The 20090-nt window shown below is 42.3% G+C and overlaps 2 protein-coding genes across 2 annotated transcripts in view; one reads left to right on the forward strand and one right to left on the reverse strand.

Annotated features, from left to right (window-relative positions):
- Window positions 1–226: 226 nt before the first annotated feature.
- dnajc17 (DnaJ (Hsp40) homolog, subfamily C, member 17) overlaps window positions 227–20090 on the reverse strand; it is a 157692-nt gene continuing 137828 nt past the window's right edge. The window contains exon 11 of the mRNA XM_073040346.1: window positions 227–405. Within this exon, the coding sequence (XP_072896447.1) occupies window positions 298–405 (108 nt within the window). The 3' untranslated portion in view covers window positions 227–297. The remainder of the gene's footprint in view (window positions 406–20090) is intronic.
- LOC140725207 (cdc42 effector protein 2-like) overlaps window positions 15025–20090 on the forward strand; it is a 30273-nt gene continuing 25207 nt past the window's right edge. Inside the window, exon 1 of the mRNA XM_073040347.1 lies at window positions 15025–15257. The gene's annotated coding sequence lies outside the window, so the exon portion shown is untranslated. The remainder of the gene's footprint in view (window positions 15258–20090) is intronic.

Here is a 20090-nt window from a genome sequence, read left to right on the forward strand (position 1 = left end):
TGAATATCATTTTGATACCTGATTTAACTGTTAAAATTTATTGGTTGGCTTGAAACCACATGGGTAGCAACCAGGGAGGTTAGACAAGGGCAATTTGCTGCAGAGGGCTTAGATCTGAGCACAATATTTGTTCATGGGAAATTAGAGGCCTACAATTTCCTTGGAACACTGTCTAGCTGCCCACATGATCTTTTCCCCCTGACATTAACACATGCTAAGTCAAGACCAAAGAAAAAAAAGAGCAGTTTATTCCAGCATGGCGAAAATAAAAAGTGCAAGTACAGTCCCACGACATGTTCAATCATCATCTTTCTGAAGCTCTTCAATGAGACGCTGCCTTTCTGCTGCCTGTCGCATCCGCATCATCACAAGACTCTCGTAATCCCGTTCTGTCCGTGCAGTGTTCTGGGTAAAAGAAAAATATTGTCAGTACCAAAAGTATAATCACTATTAGTATGGTGCTATACCACCAATTTACCGTAGATGTCGGATTATAAGCCGCTACTTTTTTCCCACATTTTGAACAGCTTTGAACACTGCGGCCTTTACTACGGTGCGGCTAATGCATGATTTTTTTTCATGCCGCCAAAAACATTTTGCCTCGTAACAGTAGACCAATAAAATTGATGAGTAGTTCACAGAGGTCCAATGAAATTGTACGATAAATCAAGCGCACTTTCACAATTAAATTATTGTAAATCAGTCATTTGTACTCACCCTCATCAACATGGAAAACACTCGAAGAAAAGCATTGTGCTGCCTTTATGGCAGTTATTTAGTTTATAATATTTTCGCTTAGTAATTGATTTGTAAGTATTTTCTAGTTAAAGTTAGAAGTGTTTTAACTATATTTGTTTTCTGTACTACATCCCGGGATGCTATGACGTCACACCCGGTTTCGCCGCGTCTTGTGGGAAAAATACCGGTTTGCGATAAACGGGAAGGCGGGGGGCGAGCGGCGGAGCCAAAACGCTGCTTTTAAGTTAAAGGCGATCAATAACTTTTCCTGGTAGGCTGCAGTATATATATTTTTTACCAGTCGTTAGGAGATATTGGAATGTTGTTCAGTAAAAAAGTATACGCAACGTATATTTAAAAGTAGCCGCGTTACAGGCACGGTTCGAAAAAAAGCATTTGCAATATGTATTTGTTTATGTTACCATATGGATTTAATTAAAAGTTAAAAAATCCTCACGTGTAATATCTTTCTGTGTAAATATCTCATATTACAACGTGGGACACCTGCGGCCGAAAATCTGGTGCGGCCTAAAATCCGGTGCGGCTTGTACAAGTACAAAATTGATTTTATTTCTAAAATTAGAGCCAGCGGCTTTTAATCAGGTGCGCTCTGTAGTGCGAAATCTACGGTAGTTTATTGCATTCAGTGCTAACAATATGGAGCTCTCTATTTTGGAGAAACCAAGAGATTAGGTGATTGCAGAGTGCCACTTTTAACTTGTAAGGATGAGTTTAAACTTCCAGTTGCTTCTCACATTAATACTCTGTTTTCGTCTTTTAAACAGTTTCAACAAACCTGTCATAAGGCTAAGGAACAATATTTTGTCTTCCAGCAAAGCATTTGCTTGCCTTCAAGACATAATACTGAATGCAACAATTTCAGATCAGACCTGGCCAGTTTAACACAAGGTTATCAACCTGTAACATTAACTCTATTTTTTTCTCTCTGCCCACTTTTGCCACATGACCTGCTGAGCAAGAAGTCCTACCTCAACACACACAAAATACAGGAGGAACTCAGCAGGTCAGGCAGCATCCATAGAGATAAATAAACAGTTGACATATCAGGCCGAGGCACTTCTTCGGGACTCCTGGCCCGAAATGTCGACTGTTCATTTGCTTGAATGGGCCTGACCTGCTGAATTCCTCCAGCATTTTGTGTGTGTTGCTTTGGTTTTCCAGTATCTGCATAATTTCTTGTATTTATAAAGTCCTACTTCAGTAAGTTAATCTTATATTTTTTTAGTTGCCAATTTAATCTTGTTATTGATCCTTAGTTGTAAACAGAGGATCAAAAAATAGAATTCTTTCTCACTTGATTCATTTCCTTTCATTTCTCTTTTCACTTTTCTCTTTTGTCCCTCCACTATCACCCCCGATCTCTCCCTCTACATTCAGTCCCCAGCTTCATTCCTCCGTGCCCTCATTTCAGTGAATTCCAAGCCCAACATGACAATGAACTCTTCTTCTGCCATCTTTGAGCTCCCACCCCATTCACTGCATGGGTTGCGGTCTCTGGCAAAACATTTTCCTCATCTCTGGAATTCCCAACTGGACCCCTCCTTCTGGTTGCCTACCCCCTCTGTACTTACATATGGCATCAAGAGTTATCTACACTAACCCACTTCCCGGTGAACTAACAGCGCTTTACTCAGTTAATCAATACGGTGATCAAAGCTGCTGATGGAGGTGACACCGTTGTTTAGTGAGGTGACTTCTATCTCAGCTCAGACACCTCCACTATCCCCTTCTGGACCATGATCACAACACAGAACATCAGTCTACCACATTCACTGATTTCATTTGGTGATGAGATCTGGCCTCCATAGTCCCCAACAACATACCACCCAATTCTACCTCTCTTCTGGTAAATACATTTTTTCACCTGTTGTTGTCCTATACAGCTTGATTATTCCCATCTTGACACTACCCATAGCCTCTTCCTCCATCACTGTGGCAGGTCTCTCAACAACTGCACCCCCTACCAACAACATTCCATAGTTCCAGCTTTTCATCATGGAGGTGTGAGCCTTCTGCAGAACAATCCCACACCAGGATGGCCTTAGAGTCATTTGCTTCTTCCTTGAGTAGAGGACCAAGAGCTGCCCATCACCACAACCCTCCTTTACCTGACTGAACCTGTTCCTACATTAAGTGGCAACTTCAACTACCAAAAAAAAAGCAACAAACTGCTGGAGGAAATCAGTGGGTCAGGAAGCATTTGTAGAGAGAAATGCACAGTTGATGTTTCTGGTTGAGACCCTTCAGCAGGACTGGATTCTGTGCTCTCTTGCCCTGTTGAATATCTACGTTCTTTGTAAAAGGTTAAAATATAGAAATCTGAAAAAAGCTCCATGCAGTAAATTGGGGATCAGTACAATTGCAATTTAGATCCTTCCTTTGGGCCAATTACAAAATAAACAACTATACTTAGATCCAAGCATGGCAGCTAAATGGACCGACTAGCGTTACACAGTGATGTATTTTCCAACTGGTATAAAACAAATTTCTAGATCCTTGCATATTTTCTAAACAGTGTTATTTCTAAGTTGCTCTAGTCAAACAGATGATAATAATCTTCACATTAAGCTGATTCATGAAGTGTCTTCATTAACAGCATTTTAATTAGGCAATACTGTTTATTTACAACCACACAAGTGTATTACATTTAACACCAGATGTGCTTGATATCTGTCCTGTCAGATACCTTTACCACTCTGAATAATGTTTTCTCTGATATACAACCATTAAAATAATAATAAACACCACTCTATCAAACCATACATGAGCTGAAGCTAATTTAAAAACCGGTTGTTAATTAGTAAAGTTATCATATTGTTTAGGAGCATTATTGTTCTTTCTAAGCTGTGCGGTTTCGCGGCCACATAGTAACTGAAAAGCTCCGCTGCAGGTGGCTTTTGTTGCTGTGCAGCTGGAATTTTCCTTTATATAATGTTAATATACTTCTCAAATTATGCCACTCTAAATTTGAAATCTACATTAATATAATTGTGAAGTAACCTGTAATTAAATAGGTGTTAGTGAATATAACTCATATTTTCCAAATGATAAATGTACCACAAACTTTTCTTTGAAAAATTTTAGAGCTTCATTGCATTAACATTGTTAATGTTTCAAGTTACAACATTGTTACAAAATTGCAACAATAAACACAGAATACACATCAGTGGCTCATTGTTAATAAATGCCAGCCCACTGAACGGATATCTAAGTTTAAAATTTGACCATTTTCCTTGTTGCACTGTATTTCATTATACACTTCATTAATAAATAAAATCAAAAGTATGTGTTTTAGCAATTTCCATTCTATATTCGTATTATATCTATCACAAAAGAGAACTTTTAAAATGCTGCGCAGTTTTTAGCCCGTGTAAAAATGTCCTGCTAAGAGCAATGGTTGGTCCGTGCAGTTGTAAAAAAAAATTAGAGGGAATGTTGAAGAGTATACAGCATCAAAAACATAGGCACTAAATTTCTTATGCAACTTTATATGCTTAGGCTAAACCATAGCTCCAGTCAGTGCTCAGAATGACTTGACAATGCAGTAAAACTATGCTAATAATATGTATTGATTTTAATCCATGCCTCCAACTGTCATGGTTCAGCTAATCGATTGTACCTTTAGAAATGAAAGCAAAGGGGAAGGCTTCAGTTGAAGAGACATGTTAAATACTGATAGTGGATTTTTTTTGAAGATGTAACTGGTAGACAAAATTAGAGAGAACCTGTTGGTGTGGAACTTGGATTTCAAATCTCCTTTCATAAAGTTTCACACAAGAAATCAGTATGCAAAATTAACGCACACAGCGGGGGTGGGGGTGTGGGGAAAGTTGATTAATAGCTAGGGAAAACAAAACAGAAATAAATGAGAAGATCTTAAGGCAACGTCCACACTAGACCGGATAATTATGAAAACGCTGGTTTCGCGTAAAAACAATAGGCGTCCACACTATGCATTTTAAAAAAATCTCTGTCCACATTAAAACGGATATTTCGGCGAATCTCCTTCTACTGCACATGCGCAGGACACATCTACCAAAAACAAGTGACATGTTTGGTGTCGAATCTCGCCGTGAAAGACTTGGTGCACGTTTGTCCAGTTACAACTAGAAAAACTTAAATGACAGACAGCTGTTGGCTCTCTGCGCAGGAGGACTTAAAAGTAAAAAAAAACAAATACTGAAGCGTATAGAGGCAACCGACAGGGAGTTCACGGACTGTATGACCCGGCTGATGACGATCATTGAAAAACTGATGAACTCTGTTGCATTAATAAACCACCTTGTTAATTGTATAAAACATGTCTGCATCAATATTATCCTGTATTTCCATACAATGTTACATTAGGCTGTTACACATCTATTGTCAGAGAAGTACTTGCATAAATAGGTTAACCACCGTCATACGAGCAAGGACAGAAAACAGGGCAAAGTGAGTGTACTTATTTATTCAGTAAGCTATGGGTCAAAGTATTTGGTGAGTACATTTCTAACTCTTCTGGCTTCAGTCTCGTTGCTGTCTGTTCTGAAATTGTTAGGTTGTGTTCAAGAAAACAATGAAATGCCGCGCTGCCGTCACCATCTATTCCGGCACGTCGTGACAGTGTTTTTAGATTTCTCCGGTTACCACGTCCACACTGATCTGCCCAAGCGGTGTTTTCAAAATTACACACCCGGGAGAGCGTTTCTGAAAAGCTCCAGTTATGGGGGAAGAAAATGCCATTTTAGTGTCTTACCAGTGTAGTGTGGACATAGCCTTAAGATGATCAGTGGGATATTAAAGAGATGAATGCTCACACCTAGCTATTTGAAAAATATGTATCAGGAATTTACTTCAGGAAACCAAATGTAATACTTCTAAGCTGCCAATGACTTGAAATTAGGTAAGATTGTGTGGAGAATGCAATGATATTTAGGTAATATGAATAACTGTGCATGTACATGGCAGATGCAGAATAACGGGTATAGATGTGAAGTTTTCCACTTTGCTATGAAAACAGATGTTTACTAAGGGTCTGGGTGTCACAGCACTCACCAAGTAGTTAAGGTAGTAAATGGGTATGTCGATCTTCACTGCAAGAGGTTTTGAGTACAGGAGCAAGGATGTCTTGCTTCAGTTGTATAGGACCTTGGGTACTGTGTGCCGTTTTGGCCTATCTACCCTACTATAGAGGGAGGGCAGCAAAGGTTCAATATACTGATTACTAGGATGCCAGAGCAGTTGTATGAGGAACAATTGGGTTCACTTGCATGCACTTAATAGAATTTAGAATACAGAGGAATCTTATTATGATGTACAAATTTCCACAAACAAGTTTGTGGATGGGGGAAGTACAGGATCACAATCTCAGGATATGGGGGTGAGAAACTGAGTGCTCAAATGAGATAAAATTTCTTCAGTCAGAGGGTAGTAGAAGTCTGTGGAGACCAAGATGATGAATATGTTTAACGTGGTAAGCAGATTTTTTTTGACACAAAAGACTTCAGGAAGCACGAGGAAACACTGGCAGCATAGATCTAAACAGAGGATCATCCATGATTGAATTGAAAGACAGACCAGCCTCAAAGGGCTGAATAGCCTGCTCTTGCTCCTATTTTCTATGTTTCTATGTAAACGTGAAAGTAGACTGAGATTTCCTGTGTCAGTGCATATGAATAAACATGCAGGAAAGAATGAGAGAGAATTTACAGTTGCAAGAAAATGTTTGGTGAACCAGAAAAAATCAAGGTGAAACTGTGATATTCGCAGTTCATATGTGGCTTGGTTAAGAGTTAAAAATCCTTTATTTCTACCAATCTTTCAACAGCCACCTGCCAATAGAAATGTCTGAAACCATGAAACATGAAATGCATTATTTCAAGGAACCTTACAGAGACTTTGTGTTGAATCTACTCTGGAATGTGCAAATATGAAACTGGCAAAGCTCTGCTGTACACAAATAGTTACCCACAAAGAAAAATCTATCATATCTCTCGAATCATAAGGTTATTTTATGAGGGAGATGAACTGCAGTATGCTTTGTTGTTTTAGGCACTCCCTTAATCCCTTCATTTCCTGATGTGCACCCAGAGTTTTAATTCCTGACAAAAAGTAATGCTTCTAATCTATAAATTTCAGCACCAAGTTTAAAAGTAACAAACTAACTTAGTCAGTGTCACTGTAGAAATTCCACTGGGTTATGGAGTTCTAGAAGAGCATGTGTATGTGCAAGAGAGAGCGAAAATGAATGAGGAAAGTGTGGGAAGTAAACGAGGAGGGAGGAGACAAAGCACGGTAGACAAATATTTAGTGTATGGTGCAAACACGAGGAATTCTGCAGATGCTGGAAATTCAAACAACAGGAGGCCCATGATCCTTTCCCTTCTCCAGCTCTGTATCACTTTTGCCAATCACCTTTCCAGCTCTTAGCTTCATCCCACCCCCTCCGGTCTTCTCCTATCATATCGCGTTTCCCCCTCCCCTCACTACTTTCAAATCTCTTACTATCTTTCCTTTCAGTTAGTCCTGACGAAGGGTCTCGGCCCGAAACGTCGACAGTGCTTCTCCCTATAGATGCTGCCTGGCCTGCTGTGTTCCACCAGCATTTTGTGTGTGTTATTTAGTGTATGGTGATGGAGCAAAGGAAAGGGTAGCTTATTCCACTGTCAAAGAAACTCTGCATAATTCAATAAAGTTGATATGAAACAGCTTCATTAACTATTCTCCAGCTAGACAGAACTGAGTCAAGAGTTTTAGTTGCTTTTAGAGAGCAGTAGCATTCTCGTTTGTGATATCATTGCCCCTCCCAAACACTGCCTTCAATGTTTCTCCCAGCCATGTTTATGGCTGAATTATGCCTGGGTGGCAATGTAATGGTAACCTTGGTCAGCAGAGCAGAGTGAGCTTGTCCATTCCCAACATGACCACTGTGCTCCAGCACTCAGCAGATGAAGACAGCGTGGCCACTATTAGGAAAGCACAAGTGGGTACAAATTCATGACCCATGGCTGTGGCTTGGCTACACTTTACAGTTCTCTTCTGATGACTGCAAGAGAAGCCTGAGAGAGTTTCAAACATCTAAGTGATTAAACCCTCTGCTGCACTGTTGCAAATGGACTATCACATTTGCTGGATGAGGAAATGAGACTCTATGTAGATTATATCTAGTAGTGACAGTGGAAAGAAAGCCAATATATTCATTACGCTTTTGAGTTAAAGTGACTGAAGAAGTTACCCATGTATAGAGTTCTTTCCCTTATCAGCATACCCTGTTATTAGTCATGAAGTAGAATGTATAGATTCATGTTAGTTAGAATTAAACAGAGACCATGATGAAAAACAGGCCATTCTGCGCACCTTGACCATGCAGTATTTATGCTGCATATGCTCTTCCCATCCTGCTACATAAGACTACAAGACCATAAGACATAGGAGCATAATTAGGCCATTCAGCCCATCAAGTCTGCTCTGCCATTTCATTATAGCTGATCCCAGATCCTATTCAACCCTGTACATCTACCCTCTCACCACATCCCTTGATGCCCTGATCGATCAGGAATCTATCAACTTCTGCTTCATATATACTCATGGACTTGGCCTCCACCGCAGTCTGTGGCACAGCATTCCACAGATTCACCACTCTGGCTGAAACAAAAATATTCCTCCTTACTTCTGTTCTAAAAGTCACCTCTCAGTTTCGAGGCTGCGCCCTCTTGTTCTGGATACCCCCACCAGAGGGGACATCCTCTCCACATCCACCCTATCTAGTCCTTTCATCATTCAGTAGATTTCAATGAGATCCCCACGCATTCTTCTAAATTCCAGTGTGTACAGGCCCAAAGCTGCCAAACGCTCCTCGTATGTTAACCCCTTAATTCCCAGAATCATCCTCATTTTAGAAATGTAGAAACATAGAAAAACTACAGCATAGTACAGGCCCTTCAGCCCACAATGCTGTGCCGAACGTGTACTTACTTTAGAAATTACCTAGGGTTACCCAAAGCCCTCTAGTTTTCTGAGCATAAGTTTTGTAGCATAAGTACATAACATACTATAAATTACAGAATAAATAGTGCAAAAGAAAATGGTTCATGAGATGGATGGGAAGAAGCAGTTTTTGAACCATCAATTGCTGATTTTGAGGCTCCTGTACATCCTCTCTGATGGTAGTAATGAGAAGAGAGGCATGTCTTGATGGTGAGGGTCATTAATGATGGAAGCCATTTTCTCGAGGCACCATCTCTTGAAGATGTCCTTGATGGTGGGAAGTTTGTACCAGTGATGTAGCAGGCCAAACCTACAACCCTCTGCAGCCAGTCAATGCAATCCTGTACATTGGAGCCTCCACAATGCAAACAATCAGAATGCTCTCCACTGTATATCTACAGTAATTTGCAAGAGTCTTGGTGACACAGCAAATCTCCGCAAACTCTTAATGAAGATAAGCTGCTGGTGTGCCTTCTTCACGATTGCATCAATGTGTTGGGCTCAGGATAGATCCTCTGAGATATTGACAGCTAAGAATGTGAAGCCACTCACCATTTCCATCACTGACCCTTAATGAGGACTGGTGCATATCCCCTGAGTTCCCCTTTCTCGAGCCCACAATTAATTCCTTGGGCTTGCTGATGTTGAGTGCGAGGTTGTTGATGTTGTTGACCCTACTCAACCAACCACTTTAACTCATTGCTGTACGCCTCCTCATTACGATCTGAAATTTGTCATTTGCAAATTTATAGATGGTGCTTGAGCTGTGCTGCTATCAGCGAGGAGGAAATATTCCTACTAGCTGTGGTCTCCTGATGAGGAAGCTGAGGACCTGGTTTCAGGAGGTGGTACAGTTGCCCAGGGTTGAAAGCTTAGTGACGATGGGACTGAAGACCAATCTATAAGCAATAAACAGTATCCTGACATATATCATGGTTCTTTGACTTATTGGGACGAAAATTTCACAATTATAGCAAGTAGTTGCAGGTTCAATCTGTGAGTATTTCCTCAGTCAGTTCAGCTTCATGCCTGGAACAAGTATTCTGCAACTCTAACAATGTATGAGATTCAGAATCAGGTTTATTATCACTGACATATGCATAACAAAAATATTTTAAGTTACAATAAAAAATATTAAATAGTGCAAAAAGAGAGCAAAAAGTGAGGTAGTTTTCATTGTCCATTCAGAGGAGGGGACGAAGCTGTTCCTAAAAAGTAGAGTGTGTCTTCAGGCTCCTATAACTCCGCCCCAAAACGTAACAATGAGAAAAGAGCATGTCCTGGAAGCAGAAGGTCCTCAATGGTGGACTCTACCTTCTTGAGGCACCACCTTTTCAAGATATCCTTGGTGATGGGGAGGCTTGTGCCCATGATGGAGCTGGCTAAGTTTACAATCCTCTACAAATGTTTCTGATCCTATACATTGCCATCTCCATGCCAGAAGATGATGCAACCATTCAAAGTGGTCTCCACGGAACATCAAAAGAAATTTGCTAGAGTCTTTGGTGACATATCAAATCTCCTCAAACTCCTAATGAAATATAGCCACTGGCATGCTTTCTTTATACTGCAGCAATATGATGAGCCCATAATAGATCTTCAGAAACTTAAAGTGGCTCGCTCTTTCCACTGCTGACCTCACAAGACTGGTCAGTGTTCTTCCAACTTCCCCTTCCTGATGTCCACAATCAGTTCCTTGGTACTAATAACATTGAGTCAAGGTTGTTGTGACACCATTGAACCAGCCTATCTATTTCACTCCTCTATGCCTCCTCATCACCATCTGAGATTTTGTCAATCGTTGTGTTACTGTCGAATTCATAGATGGTGTTTGCGCTGTGCCTAGCCACACAGTCATGAGTGCAGAGACCCAGCAGGCTAAGCATGCATCCTTGAGGTCCTCCTATATTGATCGTCAGTGAGGAGGGGATGTTATTTCTGATCCACACTTACTATGGTCTCCTGATGAGGAAAGTCAAAGATCCAGTTGCAGGGGGGAGGTACAGAGGCTCAGGTTTTGAAGCTTGTTGATTAACACTGATGGTGGATGATGATGGTGAAATCTGAGCTCTAATTAATAAACAGCCTGACATCAGTACTGCTAATGTCTAATTGGTCCAAGATCAAATGGAGAGCCAGTGAAAGCGCATCTCATATTTACCTATTGTGGTGGTAGGAAAATTGGAGCGGGTCCAGGTCCTTGATTATGCAGAAATGATGCCAGCCACAACTAATCTCTCAGAGAATTTCAGCACAGTAGATGTGAGTGCTACTAGGCTCCAGTCACTGAGGCAGTCCACTCTGTTCTTTTCGGGCTCTGATATCATTGATGCCCTTTTGAAGCAGGTGGGCACTTTGACTGCAGCACTGAGACTTTGAAGATGTCCCTGAATACTCCATCTAGTTGTTTGGCACAGATCTGCAGTATTCTGCCAGATATACCACTGGAACCTGATGCCTTGCGAGGATTCACCCTCTTGAAAGATGTTCTGGGGGCAGCCTCTGAGACTTGTGAACCTCCTCTGGACTGTCTCCTGTAACAATACATCCTTTCTGAGATAAGGGCCCCAAAACTATTGACAATACTCCAAGTGCAGCTTGACTAGTGTCTTATAAAGGCTCAGCATTATCTCCTTGTTTTTATATTCTATTCCCCTTGAAATAAATGGCAACATTACATTACATCGGTCCTGACGAAGGGTCTCGGCCTGAAACGTCGACAGTGCTTCTCCTTATAGATGCTGCCTGGCCTGCTGTGTTCCACCAGCATTTTGTGTGTGTTAAAAACATACAATGCTGGCAGAACTCAGCAGGCCAGACAGCATCTATGGGAGGAGGTAGTTCTGTGTGTGTTGTTTGAATTTCCAGCATCTGCAGATTTCCTTGTGTTTGCAACATTACATTTGCCTTCTTTACCACAGACTCAACCTGTAAATTAACCTTCTGGAAGTCTTGCATGTGGACTCCTAAGTCCCTTTGCAGTCTGATGTTTTGGATTTTCTCCCCATTTAGGTAATAGTCCTTTCACCAAAATGCATTATCATACATTTCCCAACACTGTATTCCATCTGCCACTCTTTTGCCCATTCTTCCAATTTGTCTAAGTCCTGTTGCAATTGCATTGCTTCCTCAGCACTACCTACCCCTCCATCTATCTTCATATCATCTGCAAACTTTGCCACAAAGCCATCAATTCCATTATCCAAATCATTGACAAACAATGTGAAAAGTAGTGGTCCCAATACTGACCTCCAAGGAACACCACTATTCACTGGCAGGCAACCAGAAAAGGCCTCTTTTATTGCCACTCACTACCTCTATCAGCCATTCCTCTATCCATGCCACTGTGTTTCCTTCATGTGAGGCACTTTATCAAATGTCTTCTGAAAATCCAAATAAATGACATCCACTACCTCTCCTTTGTCCACCTTGCTTGTTACTTCCTCGAAGAATTATAACAGATTTGTAAGGCAAGATTTCCCTTTACAGAAACCATGCTGACTTTGACTTATTTTAACACTGGTCTCCAAGTACCCTGAAACCTCGTCCTTAATAATGGACTCCAACACTTCCCCAACTACTGAGGTTAGGTTAATTGGCCTATAATTTCCTCTCTTTTGTCTTCCTCCCTTGTTAAAGAGTGGAGTGGCATTTTCAATCTTCCAGTCCTCCAGGACCATACCATAATGTACTGATCCTTGAAAGATCATGACCAGTGCATCTGTTATCTCTTCAGCAGCTTTTTCAGGACCCTGGGATGTAGTCCATCTGGTCCAGGTAACTTATCCACCTTTAGACCTTTGAGTTTTCTTACCACTTTTTCAGTTGTAATAGCAATGGCACTCACTCCTGCTCCCTGACACTCATGGACCTCTGGCACACTACCAGTGTCTTCCACAGTAAAGACTGAATCAAAGTACTTATTAAGTTCATCTGCCATTTCTTTGACCCCCACTACTATCTCACCAGCATCATTTTCCAGTGGTCCAATATCAACTCTCACCTCCCTTTTATTCTTTATATAACTGGAAAAAAAACATTTATATTATCAGCTGGCTTGCCTTCATATTTCATCTTTTCTCTTCTTATACCTTTTTTAGTTGTCTTTTGTTGGATTTTGAAAGCTTTCTAATCATCCAACTTCCCACCCACTTTTGTTACCTTATATGCCCTTTCCTTGGCTTTTATGCAGTCCTTAACTTCCTTTGTCAGCCACAGTTGCCTACCCCTGCCAATTGAGAATTTCTTCTGTAGTATCCTGCGTCTTGTGAATTAAACCCAGAAACTTTAGCCATCTCTGCCCTGCTGTCATCCCCATCAGTATCCCCCTCCAATTCACATGGGAAGCTCCTCTCTCATGTCTCTGTAATTCCCTTTATTCCACTGTGATACCGATACACATGACTTATGCTTCTCCCTCTCAAATTGTAGTATGAATTCAATCATATTATGATCACTATCCCCTAAGGATTCCTTTATGTCAAGCTGACTAATAAGATCTGGATTATTACTGAAAATCTAAGATGGCCTTTCCCTGAATAGGCTCAAGCACAAGCTGCTCTGAATAGCCATCTCATAGGCATTCAACAAATTCCCTCACTTGCAATCTGACGCCAACCTAATATGCCCAATCTCCTTTCATATTAAAGTCCCCAATTACAATTGTGACATTACCCCTATTACACGCCCTTCGCAGCTCCCTTTGCAATCTCAACCCCACATCTTGGCTACTATTTGGAGGCCTATATATGATTCCCATAACTTTTTAAAAAAATCCTTGCACTCCACCCGCAAAGATTCGACAATCTCTGACCCTATGTCACCTCTTTCTAAAGATATAATTCCATCTCTTACCACACCACTGCCTATGCCTGTCCTTTTGATTAAAAGTGCACCCTTTAACGTTAAACTCCCAACTATGCCCTTCTTTCAGCCACAGCTCAGTAATGCCCACAAAATCATACGGAACAATCTGTAATTATGCCATGAGTTTGTCCACCTTATTCCGAATGCTACACACATTTAAATACAGCACCTTCAGTCCTACATTGTTTGCCCATATGAATTTTGCCTTTGTGGTACGTCTTAACTCTTTGCTCTGTCTGCAGTTGTACCCAATCATTGTCCTTCCATACATTCATATTATATATGACATAATCTACCTGTAAACCTGTTGGCTCATCCTCAGCTCTACAATACTGGTTCCCATCCCCCTGCCATATTAGTTACAACCACTCCTAACCTCATCAGTCATTGCTTCTGTTGCTTTCTCTCACATACTTAATAGGATTCCTTTTAAATACTGGTGTGAGTTCAAGTGATTGCCTTTGTTTGTATTTGTGCCACTACGAGTGGTTCCCAACGTTTGCACTTATAGCAAGACCTATACTGGGATTTCAATATAACTGACTTTAGTGCATTAAACAATCATAATGTATATATTCTTAATGATTATTGGGAAGGGACCCAGACATCATACCCCTGCTGGTGCCATCTCATTCTTGCAGCCCCTTGAATACATCCTGATTATCTAGGGCTTGTGTCTAAAGCTCTCTGAAGACTGTCTGAGTTTGTACCTATACTGCTGCAAGCACTATTGTAGAAAGACATCCCCAAATTGCTTTGCCTTACTATAAAAACACAAAGGTCTGTAGGTGCTGGAGATCTTCTATAAAAGCAGAAAGCTTAATTTTACAGAGAACTATTTTTAGTAATTAGCAGGCCATGTTTTAGTAATTTATCTCACATCTTCTTTACGGAGTTGCACGTAGGCCAATCCATCATGAGTGGTGCAACACTGCTTTATTCAACTCTGGAGCTGAACATGCAGTCACCAAAATAGAAGAGTTGGTAAAAAATTTCCACTTGCTAATGCAAAACCATTAAAAATAAACACCATTTCTTGCAAACACGAGGAAATCTGCAGATGCTGGAAATTCAAACAACACACACAAAATGCTGGTGGAACACAGCAGGCCAGGCAGCATCTATAAGGAGAAGCTCTGTCGACATTTCGGGCCGGGACCCTTCGTCAGTTCCACCAGCATTTTGTGTGTGTTACCATTTCTTGCACTGACACTATTCTGGACAATTGTGGAAGAATGGGCCTCTTACCATACCATAGTTTCTTGACGATGTGTTCTCAGAGGATGCGTCTGGACTTTTGACATTATTGTCTGCATAATTCCAGTCAACTCTGGGTGGGTCACATATGATATTCACATGTCTGAGAAACTTCCTAATTTAGACACAGATTGGAGTACAAAACCTGTTCTCATCACGCTGGTTTACCTGCTTTGTGTTGCTTCAGACACGAAACAGCGATTGCCACAGATTTTGCGCAAGAGAAACACCTCCTTCAAAGCAAAACAACACCGCAGAGGGTTGGAGCTGAATATTTAGTCAGAGAGAAGCACAGGCAAGAAATGACAGAGGAACAGTGAGCAATTCACCAAAGCAGTGCGACGTGGAAACCCTGAAACACGAGTTTATTAAAGGCAAGATTCTGAACACCGTAACAACGCCAAAAACAGGTTTGTGATTTTGGAGCGTTCAATTCTTTTATATTAGCTTGGTATTGTTTTGCCATGTTGCTCAGTGAATATGTATTAACTTGAAGCAAAATGCTTCCAAGACGACAGACTTGCTCAACAACTTTCAGACCAGTTCAGGTCTTTGTTTGTACTGAATAGAATCGATTAGTTGCTCTTAAACATGTAGCTCCAAGTACCACTTAGGTAGAGAAGGACAAAAAAAAAGTCAAAAGCTCAATAATGAAACGACGATTTCAGTAAACACCAGATGAGTGAATTGCTCACCAAGCAGCAAGCAGTACAAATCTGTTCTTCGAAACTTGTGCCTGCATAAAATGAAGATGCAGTTGCTGTGGAGGTGCAAGTAGTTATAGTTTTAAGGGAATTTGAAGCAGCACACATTATTGTCTTTTCTTCATTATGCTGGAATAACTTCAACACTCCAGGTCAGATCTTCCTCACAAATGCACCATTTAATGATCCAAGAGAAACACAGGAAGAATAATCTGTAAGGCAAGTAACTGCTTGTACAGAAGGTAAATACAGCAGATGTTGGATGATGCCAATACAGCAAAAAAATCATTTCTGGTAGTACAATATATTTAATTTATGAAAACAACCCAAGGCACTTCTTTGGGGTGGAAATAGATAGTTTCCGACATTACAAGAGATTCTGCAACACTCTAAAATTCTGAAATCTTGAGCAAAGCTCACAAACCGCTGGAGAAACTCAGCAAGTACAGGCGGCATCTATGGATGGGAGTAAACAGCCGACAGTTCAGGGCGAGATCCTTCCTCAGGACTGGAAAGGAAGGAGTCAGAAGTCAGAATAAGGTGGGGGAGGGGAAGGAGTACAGTCTGACAGATAGTAGGTGAAACAGGTGAGGGGGAGCTGGGGGACTGGGGAGGAGACTGAAGTAAGTAATATAGGGAAGAGGTAAAGGGCTGAAGAAAAAATGAATTTCATAGGAGAAGACAGTAGGAAGAAAGGAAAGGAGGAGGGTCAACCAGAGAGAGCAGATGGACAGGTCATGAGAAAAGAAGGGAACCAGAATGGGGAATGGAAAATGACAGAAGGGGAAGGGAGGAGAAATTACTGTAAGTTAGAAGAAATCGACTCATGCTATCAGATGGAATGCTCCTCCAACCTGAGTATGTCCTTATTGTGGCAGTAGCGAAGGCCATGGACAGACTTGTTGGAATAACAAAGTGAAATTGAAATGGGTGGCCACTGGGACTTTCTGCCTTTTGTAGTAGACACAGAGAAGGTGCTCGAAGAAGCTATCCCCTAATCTATGTTGGGTCTTTGATGTAAAAGCAGCAGCAGCACCAGATACAGTAGATAGTCCTGACAGATTTGCAGGTGAAGCATTACCTCATCTGGCGGGACTGTTTGGGGCCCTGAATGATGGCGGGAGGTGTTGGGCCAGGTATTACACCTGTCCCTTTTGCAGGGATAGGTGCTACGAGGGAGATCAGTGGAGGGAGGGAGGGAGGGGAAGAACAAGTAGACACGGGACTTATGTAGAGAGCAATACCAATGGAAAGCGGAGAGTTAGAGGAGAGAAAGGTGTGTTTAGTATAGGATCCCATTGTAGATGGTGGAAGTTACGGAGAATGATATGCTAGATTTGGAAGCTTGTGGGTAGTAGGTATGGAAGAGGGGAACCCCATCTCTGTTATGGTGGTGGAGGATGGGTGAGGACAGACGTGCGGAAATGGAGATGTGGGTGAGGGCAGCATTGATGGTGTTGGAAGGGAAACCCCAGTCTTTGAAGGAGGAGGAGGTCCTCAGATATTCTAGAATGGAAACCCTCATCCTGGGAACAGATTCAGTAGAGATGGAAGAACTGAAAAAATGAGAATAGCATTTTTACGAGTGACGGAGTGCGAGGAGGCATAGTCAAGATAGCTGTGCGTGTCAGTAGGTTTATAAAATAACTTTGAGGGCAGGGTGGACGTTGAAGGCAAAGCTGTTGATTCGATGGTATCAGCATGTATGCAGGATGCAGAAAAGTTGGGGGGTGTTACCAGTGTAGGCTTTGAATGTAGTCAGCTATGAGGAACAGACAAAAAGGCAGGTATAGCTTGTGCCCAAGCTGGTGCTCATGACTACAGGTTGGGTTCGGAGAAAGTGGGAGGAGCCAAAAGAAGAATTGTTTTGAACGAGAACCAGTTCCACCATAAGGAGGGTGGTGGTGGTTAGGAACTGGTTAGGTCTCTTGTCCAGAAAGAAACAGAGCTTTAAGCCTTCCTGATAGGGGGACAGAAGTGTATAGGGACTGTATGTCCATAGTGAAAATGAGGTGATCAGAGCCAGGGAACTTAAACTGATGTGAAGTGTCATGGATGTCATGAATGTAGGTGGACAGGGACAGAATTAAGGGGGACAAAATGGAGTTGAGTATGCTGACACAAGTTTAATGGGGCAGGTGCAGGCAGAAACAATGGGCCTACTGGAAAAACACATACAAAATGCTGGCGGAACTCAGCTGGCCAGGCAACATCTATGGAAAAAAGTAGTCGATCCCTGCGGAGAGCAGAAAGTGGGGGGAGGGAAAGATGTGCTTGGTGGTGGGTTCCCTTTGGAGGTGGTGGAAGTTTTGGAGAATTATGTGCTGGACATGGAGACTGGAGAGGTGGTAGGTGAGGACGAGGAACCCTATCCCTGGTAGGGTGGTGGGAGGATGGGGTAAGAGCAGATGTGCATGAAATGGAAGAGAATCAGTGGGAGGGATGAATGGACAAGGGAGTCGTGTAGGGAGCGATCCCTGCGGAAAGCAGAAAGTGGAGGGGGGAAGGAAGATGATCAGTGGGGAGGGATGATTGGACAAGGGGTCGCTCCCTATGCGACTCCCTTGTCCATTCGTCCCTCCCCACTGATCTCCCTCCTGGCACTTATCCATCCTTGCAAGTAGAACTACCCCAACACCACCTCCCCCACTACCATCCAGGGCCCTAAACAATCCTTCCAGGTGAGACAACACTTCACCTGTAAGCCTGCTGAGGGTCATTTACTGTGTTTGTTGCTCCTGGTTTGGCCTCCTGTGCATCGGCGAGACCCGACGTATACTGGGAGATTTCTTTACCGAGCATCTATGCTCTGTCCGCCAGAACAAGCAGGATCTCCCAGTAGCCACCCATTTTAATTCCACTTCCCATTCCCATTCCAGTATGTCCATCCATGGCCTCCTCTACTTCGTGATGATGCCACACTGAGGTTGGAGAAACAACACCTTGTATTCCGTTTGGGTAGCCTCCAACCTGATGGCATGAATACCAATCTCTCAAACTTACGGTAATGCCCTCCAACCTGCACCCACCCCCACTTTTCATCCCTTTTTATCTCTCTCACCTCATTTCACCAATCGACTTCCCAGCTCTTTATTTTGTCCCTCCTTCTCCAGGTTTCACATATATCCAATTGGTTTTCTCTCCCCTCCCCCACCTTTTAAATCTACTCCTGAACTTCTTTTCTCCAGTCCTGCTGAAGGGTTGCAGCCCAAAACGTCGACTGTACTCTTTTCCTAGATGCTGCCTGGCCTGTTGAGATCCCCCAGCATTTTGTGTGTGTTGCTTGGACTTCCAGCATCTGCAGATTTTCTCTCGTTTGTGGCTTACCGGGTCAGATTTGTGAACATTGGGAAGGAGGTAGAAATCAGCTGTCAGGTACAGGATCTATGAGGTTAGTGGCAGTGAATGGGAGGTCTTTAGTTGGTGGTGCAGGAAACAATGGTTTGATGCTCCTTAGTGGAGACCTTTACAAGGGGTAAGTAAAAAGAGGTTGTCTGGCCTCAGCACAAGATTATTACAACACCCTTCTTGTCTGCAGGTTTGATGGTGAAGTTGGGATTGATGCAGAGAGTGTGGAAGGCAATGTGTTCTAAGAGGGTGTTCAAATTGGAGAGAGGAGTGCTGAACTGAGATGATAGATGTCTCATTGGCAGTGAGAGATAAAATGACCCAGAGCCGGCAGGAGACCAGATCAGGATGTCCAAGGGGAAGGTTGAAGCTGCAAGAAGAGATTATTGGTGGTGGGTGGGGAATCCTTGCCAAAAAATAGGTGCAGGGATCGAGGCATCAGAAGAGTTCAGTGTCATGATGGTCATCGAATTCACTGAGTGGGGGTGCAGGGGGGCAAAAGTAAGGCTGAGGAGAGAATATTTTGCCTTGGAGAGGGGTAGGTCAGAGGAGATGGGAGGGTTGGGCTATTCAGGTAAAATAGGGAAGATGGGGGCTCAGAGGAAGGGTGGATGAGGGGTAGATGGGAACCTGAGACACCTGAGGCTGGTGGGGAATAATGGTGGAAGGGGAGCCATAGGACCCAGCAATAAAGGTGTTAGCCTGGAGGTGGCCGGGGCTGAAGCTGGAGCCAGAGCTGGAGATGGCAGGTTTCGCAGCCGACTGGAAGCCAGAGCCGAAATGGTAGGGCGTATTACCAGTTATCAACATAAACATGGGATATGCCATCATGCCTCTGAATAAAGCTGTAGAGGAATGAGAGGACAAAGGTGAGATCCCTATGCCTTCAGGAAATGTTGGAATTCAGGGAATTTTCTGTGGCTCAAGCCTACAAAAGAATCACTCCTTTCAGATACAACGTTGTCCAGAGCCTTCACATTGACTGGATTATTATAACCCACTAACTGACCTGCAAAGGAAACTTAGGTGAGACATCAAGCTGAGGTATCTCACGTATGCCAACCAAAGTGAGCATTCTTGAGACAAGTACTTAATTCAGTCTCATTTTCAAGTCAAATATTCTGTCTTCATATTTAAAGTCTAAATCCAATGTAGATGCAAGCAACCTGGGTCAGGCTGAGAGAGTGAAGA

Source organism: Hemitrygon akajei, chromosome 3, assembly GCF_048418815.1.
Source record: "Hemitrygon akajei chromosome 3, sHemAka1.3, whole genome shotgun sequence".
Taxonomy (NCBI): domain Eukaryota; kingdom Metazoa; phylum Chordata; class Chondrichthyes; order Myliobatiformes; family Dasyatidae; genus Hemitrygon; species Hemitrygon akajei.